We start from the raw sequence: 7,500 nt of genomic DNA on the forward strand, positions 1-7,500 counted from the left end.
TTATAGGCCACAGAAACAAAGCAAAATGAAAACAACTTAAGCTTTTCATGTATTTAAATTAGGCATTGCATTTTGAGAATTCAGTAAAATGGGAGTAGAAGACTCTCCTTTTATCACTTGTTCTCATTTGTGTGCTGAAAGATAAAATAGCACTTCAGGAACAAGGAACTCAATCTTTCTTTCCGTGCAGGTACATTATTGACGATGTAGACCACATGGATGTGCACGCGAGTGTGAAGGACCTCAAGGAGAACCCACAGCAGTGTGCATCTGTGTCACTACACCAGTGTTTACAGGTGGGAATTACAGCAGCTGCTAACTCTTGTTTGGGGCCATCCCATTGGTGCTGGGGTGGCATCTGTACATGCCATGCCTGCTGTAGTTTTAGTTTATTTTGTTTACACATTGGTGGCTTCACAAGTGGTTAATCATCAATGAATTAGTTACTAGGCCTACAAGATCTCACCTGTTTATCATGTTTCATGAATTTTCATTGAAAAACGATCTTTTTTTATGCATGTTAGTTTGCAAATAATGTTTTGATGATAATAATTTCAATAGTGATACTAGTAATGTTAATAACCCACTCAAAATGGGAGCTCCCTGAGCCCGGCCAAACCACTTGCTGGAGTACAAGCAGAATCAGCTGTTCAAGAGAAAAATTAGAAGTAAAGGAAGCAGAAATTCTCTGCACTTGGCTCTGGAGTATATGATTGTTTATATAATGAGGTTAAAAAGGAAGATTTAATCATACATGGATTAACCCAGTCACTACGGATTTATGCACTGCCCTGTATTTTTTTTGTGAATTTTGTTACATACAGATGGCTCCACATGCTTTCAGGCAGCAAGGAGTCATGATTTTCCTATTTCTTGAAATTGCGAGAAAATGTGTTTTTCTTTCTAATACTATTGATATCAATGCTGTTTCTATTCTTACTGATATTATGATTATTAAATTGTTATTAAAGTCTTGGTAACATTAAAGATAGTGAAATAATACAAAAAACTTTTTAAAAAAATCAAGGAAAAGGGTAAACAGGTGAGACAGGTAGGACTAATAACTGACTAATAACTACTAACTGAATAACTTGCTGACTAAGTACTTTTAAAGCCATATATCTGTAAATACACTTATATTACAGTGGGCATGGCATCTTGCCATAGGTGCCGAGTGGGTTAAGAGAGAGTGTGCATGTGTGTGCATGTGCGTGCGCGCGTTTAAAAAGGTGACTAAGTTCTTTTGAAGCCATCTATGTCAAATCTGATAAAACAAAACTATAGTGGGCAGTGCATGTACCATGTGGTGGGAATGCTATTAAATTTTTTATTATTATTATTTTTATCTTTTATTATTTATTTATTTATTTATTCATGTATTATTATTGTGGTAATTATTTTTTGCTGTTATTAACCCATTGGATCTGGATGCTTCACTGCCTGACCCAAATACAGGCATTAGGCTTACTTGAGCCACTCTGCCAGGTGTGCAGCTTGTAGGCCAGGTGCACATGAACATTCCTGTGATTCCATCTTCCATTTTGCAAAGATATTTTTTCTTTTTCTGCATTAATAAGATCCTGAGCATGGAAATCCCATCCTTCCTGGAGCTAGTACACTCTACACTTGTTTATTGATGGAAATAATGCAGATAATGCAAAAGTACCTTACTAAATGCCAAGTGAATCTAATCCCCCTCCAAGAGCTTTGTGCACTTACGACAAGTCATTCCTGTCACCCCGGCCCACAACCAAATTTTCCCAAGACATCACGTTATCGTCACCCGCCCCTCAAGCCAATTTTTTCCCGACATTATGATCATATCATTCCAGATCATAGGATGATATGACCATAATATATTTTTCAGTTTTCCACTATAAGATCGGATAGTTTTCATGGTGTATATTATGATTATTTTTTTATTATTATTATTTTTTTTTTCATAGAATGATCTTTCCTGAGTTGCCTTTCAATATTGATGCATTGGGTGAAGAGAAGAAAAATATGATTTTGTGGGAGTATAGTTAATTTAAATATGCTAGATTAAATTTTATATATGTAATAAACATTGGTAGACATTTAGGCATGTTAATTATATGAGATGTAGGGTTGATACCAGGAATTTTTTTGTGAAATTTGTTGCCCAGAGTATGAGATTATAATAATAATGGTTATTAAGAAGTAAAAATATGAAAATTCCAAAAATCAAGGTAGGAGTAGGACTTGTGGAGCCATGTATGGGTAAGCACATTTGATAAACTAGAATCACAGTGGACAGGGCATGTTCATTGGGATCCTGTCTTATGGGGGAAGAGAGGGATAATTAAAGAATATGACCCTCCCCCCAAAAAAAAAATAATAAATAAAAAAAATAATAAATAAAATAAAAATAAAAGCAGTGAAGAGGTCTCATGTACTAAGGTTAGAGTGAGCATTGTGAGCTTAGATGGGTCAAGTCATTGTATTTTTTATCGATTATTTAGTGTTCATTCGTTGCCACATTATTTTTATTTTCACAATCCTTATTATTGTTAACCCATTGAATCCAGATGCTTCACTGCCATCGAGTGGCTGAAAATTAGGCTTACTTGAGTGGCTTCTCTGCCAGGTGTGCAGCTTGTAGGTCAGTGTTACAATGAGTAACACTGTTATTTGTATATAAAAAAAAAAAAAAAAAAATCAATAATATTCAGTGTTCTGTAATATAACCTGAGCCTGGAAATAGCATATTTCATGGCGAAATGGTCATGTTATCTGGATCGTAGGGGTTTATGTCACTAGTGGTATAGCTGGTATACCAGTGGTATGGTAGATTGCCCCGTTTTCTCAAAAAAATAAAACAAAAACAAACTTTCTTTGATATAAAATAATTATGGCTTAACCCAATCGACACATGTGGCAAGAATACATGCCATGCCCACTGTAATACAAGTTCATTTATTGTATTTACACATAGATGGCTCTACAAGTGCTCAGTAATAAAGGAGTTGGTATTAGTCCTATCTATCTCACCCATTCACCCTTTCCTTGATTTTTGGAAAGTTTCTTTTGTATTATTTCATTGTCTGTCATATTACCAAGATTTTAATAACAATTTAATAGTCATCATATCAATAAGAATAATAACAATATCAATATCAATTGTATTGGAAAGAAAAATACATTTTCCTGCAATTTCAAGACACGGAAATCAGGAACAGTCTTGGGCCTACTGTTAGACTCCTCGCTGGCAGAGAACATGTGAAGCCATCTGTATTTAACAAAATTCACAAAAAAACGATAGGAGACAAAACATACATCCATAGTAGTTGGGTTAATAAGGTTACAATTGCTGCTATTGTTATTATTATTATTATCATCATCATTATCATCATGACCAAAGGCCTCAATTCTAATGTCCATCCATTTGTTTGGCAGCTTCACACGTCGGCAGAAAAGCTTGGCTGTGGCGACGCATGGCACTGCCCAACTTGTAACCGCAAGCAGCAGGTGGTGAAGAGACTCATGCTTTGGTCGGCTCCACAGATCCTTGTGATACACCTCAAGCGCTTTAGACAGGTGAGCTTGTGTCCTTTCTTGTCTTTCATCCTTGTCTCTTTTCTCTTCCTTGTATTCATTTTCTCTCCTCGTTTTCTTTTTCTGCTTTTTTATCCTTTTCTATTTCTTGACCTCTGATTCTGCCTCTGGATGATGATCTGCCTCCTCCTCCTCTCTTCTCCTCTCCTCTCCTCTCCTCATCTCCTCCTCGTCTCCTCCTCTCCTCCTCATCTCCTTGTCTCCTCCTCGTCTCCTCCTCCTCCTCCTCCTCCTCCTCCTCCTCCTCCTCCTCCTCCTCCTCCTCCCCTCCTCCTCCTCCTCCTCCTCCTCCTCTCCTCCTCCTCTTCCTCTCCTTCTCCTCTTCCTCCTCCTCCTCCTTCCTCTTCCTCCTCCTCCTCCTCCTCCTCCTCCTCCTCTCCTTTCCTCCTCTCTCTTCCTCCTCCTCCTCCTGCCTCTCTCCTCCTTGATTCTGCTCGCTCACTCTCTCGCTATCCTCTTTCCTGATAATATTGGTTCAGTGATATATTTCAAGTATTTTATGAGTTTGCATGCATGTGTCAGACATAAAAGAAATTAGCATAAGTCTTTTCCATATTCTTCCAGGGAACCTTACAGAGCAATTCCTCCAAGCTGTCAACAACTGTCAAGTTCCCCCTGATGGGCTTTGACATCTCGGAACATGTGGCCAGCCGGACGAGCGGCAATAACACACAAAACAATGTAGACTCTGGCGTACTAGGGGGAGTGTGGTCGCCCTGGAAGCGGCCAAAGCGATACGTCCCCCACAATGAGGAGAATGTGTATGACCTCTATGCAGTATGCAACCACCATGGCAAGGACATGCAAGGCGGACACTATACAGGTGGGTTCAGGAGAGTTCTGAGAGGGGAGGGCATGGAGTAAGGGAGAAGGGAAAGATGGAGAGGGTGAGGGAGGAGTATAGGAATTAGATGAGGTTGCAGGAGGGAGGGGGAGAGAAGGAAAGGAGGACCAGAGGTAGAGAGAAATCGAGATAGCAAGAAGAAGAGGCATGTTATACACATTTCTTGCAAAAGGAATACAGTATTATTTAAGATTTTTATTAGCTCAGATCCTTGTCAAACAGCATTTTAGAGCTCCAGTTGATTTCAAAATATAATACAACTAGAGACATATGAGTTGATGAAATTCTGATGCTGGAGGATAAATGCTCAGAAAGTTAACCAAATGTGTTAACATGAATGCTCAGAATAATGATTAAATTTATGGTAGTACAGAGGTTCATAGTGATTATAGCTTGTATGGTTATGTAACTACATTATATGATTATGTAGTTATATTGAATCTGGGAGTTCAGAAATCAGGAGGAAACAGTTTGAAATTTCTCCTGGATAGCTTTTATATTAGCAACGATTTTAAGCTAGTAGGGAATTAATCATTTGGTTAAAGATATGAGAACTATGAATGTGGAGTTGTGAAGATTAAGAACCCATCGCAGTAGGGATTTTGATTGCATGTTGCCAGTGACAAAAGTTCAGATGTGTTTAAAAATTGGACAGATTAAGGTGGATAGAAAGTATATTATAATGATATGTTTTTGTAGAGATAAAGAGGTGTGCGTGCGTGTGTGTGTGCGTGTGCGTATATGAGTATATATGTGTGTGTGTGTGTGTGTGTGTGTGTGTGTGTGTGTGTGTGTGTGTGTGTGGTGTGTGTGTGTGTGTGGTGTGTGTGTGTGTGTGTGTGTGTGTGTGTGTGTGTGTGTGTGTGTGTGTGTGTGTACAAAAAAGGCGCCACCACAACCACCATAACCACTCATTTGACAATCTTTATCTGTAATTTTCCCATTGCAGCCGTGTGCAAAAACAGTGCGGATGACAAGTGGTATAATTTTGATGATAGTAAAGTGGAAGTTACAGCGGAGGAGAATGTGGTCACCCCAGACGCGTACATTCTTTTCTACCAGGTATGCAGCTCAAAGTAACCTTGATCTTCCTTCTGTTAATAGCAGTTAATAATATCACCCCTCTTGATAATCACCTCATGGGTAACATGCAGTAAAAACAGCCTTAACAGACAAACCAGGATTAAAGAGTTAATCCTTTCTTTTTTGAAACACCTCTCCTTTTTATGTATACAGCATATAATAAACTGATCGCCTTGCATAATCCCCCTCATATAACTAATTCATAAAGTTGCCAAACCCCCTTAAATAACGCATGACATTCCTACTTACCCCAGCGCCGGAGTGAGTCGGGCCACATCAACAACAGCTGTAGTGAAGGCGGGACCGAGCACTGGGCTTACCGCATCCCTCTGTCTCACCTGCCGTCCACTCTAATTCCTCAGTCCTTCAGTGAAAAGAAGGGTAGGTCCTTTTGCGTGTGTCTGTCTTTGTTTCTCAATGCTTGTTGATCTTGTGTGGAGATTGCTAAAGTCTTGCTTGCACAGGTGATGTAGAGGATCTTTTTTGATATGTGCTTTTGTGTAAATTGATTTTTTGGGAAGGGCATTATTTATTTAGCATTAATGAATCTCATTTCAAAATGAGTCCTGCTTGAACACTGATGAATACTGATTTATATTTTAGGATGCTTTAATCACTGTTCACCCCCATATTGTAATGTGCCAAACATCTTGCTTATGTGTGCCGTGCAGCCTATTTCACAGGGTGTTTCTTTCCAGCTCCGCCACCATTCGAGAGAGGACGGTCTTATGGAACTCTGCCAGTGAATGCCAGGACACAGAGACAGTCATCAACAGAGCGTGATCATGCATCAGACACGGAGGCACCGTTGGCTTCGCATGAGGTTAGTGCTTGTGTTGGGCTTAGTGGGGTCCTCTGGCTTTTTGTTGTTTTGCATATTTGTTGGGGTGATTAGAAATGGTGGAAAAAAAGATTGGAAAGCAATTAATGATATGATTTACTGTTGTTCTTCATTACTATGATCGTTGTAGATAAGTACCTCTACCTTTTAATATGATCACTTTCATTAAAATTATTCCTATAATTATCTGAATGATACTTTATGCCAAAGAGAATTGGATTGGAAGGTTTATGTGAATTCTCTTTGTTACAGGAATCTCCCATTCTGAAGAGGAGGTCAACCAACACATTGCATGAGGACGAAGACTCTCCCAGTGATGAGGCACCCAAGTCCAACCTGAAGATCGAAACCATAAAGGTGGAAGTTCTGCCAACACAGAATGGGGATGTCAATATGGAGTGTGAAAACAGCATCTCCAGTGCCCCTGACAGTGATCAGGAAATGCCAGATGTTCAGAGGAATTCTCCTGGAAAGACAGTCCTGATTTCACGTTGCCAGGCTCTACGGGACCAGGATATGGAGGAATCTGTTGATGCATCAAAACCAGAACCTCCTGTGATGAATGGGCATGCTGAGCCAGAGGTTGCAGACAAGGCCACCCAGAAGTATGAGGATTCTCCCTTGCCTTCCCCTGATAAGTGTGAGGACGACCCTAACCATGAGGAGCAGACTCCAGAGGTCCGAATCCACCCTGCCACTCCAGAGGTGCTTGCGGCTCACCAGGGCCACACTGCTCAAACGCAACCTAAGCGAAGCGTCATCACCCTCACCCTCCGCCCAAGGAACCCCAGTGAATCGTCCAGTGGTGGGACCCCTGAGCCACGTATCAGGGTTGTGTCTCGGACGCCCAGCATGGTTAGTTCCTGCAGTACGTCTAGTAATGCGAGTGGTCCCATAGTCAATGGCGTAGATTACAGCCACTTGAATGGAAGTGTAGAAGAACCAAACAGAGACAAAATCTACAGTGAAAGCAGCAATGTAACACCAGAGGTCAGAATTACTCCCATTCCCAAGAACTTTGAGGCGCCCACATCTCTTCTTCCCACCAGGATGTCTACAAGAAGCACAAACACCAACAAGACCCCCAGCTTTGTGGTGATCAACACCCCCACAGCCAGTCCGAGAGCACCCAGGCCTAAGACCCCAGTCAGCAATG

The 7,500-nt window shown here is 40.5% G+C and overlaps 1 protein-coding gene across 1 annotated transcript in view; it reads left to right on the top strand.

Moving 5' to 3' along the window:
- LOC119597521 (ubiquitin carboxyl-terminal hydrolase 31-like) overlaps window positions 1-7,500 on the top strand; it is a 21,145-nt gene that overhangs the window by 11,023 nt on the left and 2,622 nt on the right. The window contains exons 8-14 of the mRNA XM_037947099.1: window positions 191-296; window positions 3,418-3,558; window positions 4,141-4,399; window positions 5,370-5,482; window positions 5,758-5,884; window positions 6,202-6,326; window positions 6,597-7,500. The exon at window positions 6,597-7,500 is cut by the window's right edge and continues 2,622 nt beyond it. Of these exons, the coding sequence (XP_037803027.1) occupies window positions 191-296; window positions 3,418-3,558; window positions 4,141-4,399; window positions 5,370-5,482; window positions 5,758-5,884; window positions 6,202-6,326; window positions 6,597-7,500 (1,775 nt within the window). The remainder of the gene's footprint in view (window positions 1-190; window positions 297-3,417; window positions 3,559-4,140; window positions 4,400-5,369; window positions 5,483-5,757; window positions 5,885-6,201; window positions 6,327-6,596) is intronic.

This window comes from Penaeus monodon, chromosome 39, assembly GCF_015228065.2.
Source record: "Penaeus monodon isolate SGIC_2016 chromosome 39, NSTDA_Pmon_1, whole genome shotgun sequence".
Lineage (NCBI taxonomy): Eukaryota > Metazoa > Arthropoda > Malacostraca > Decapoda > Penaeidae > Penaeus > Penaeus monodon.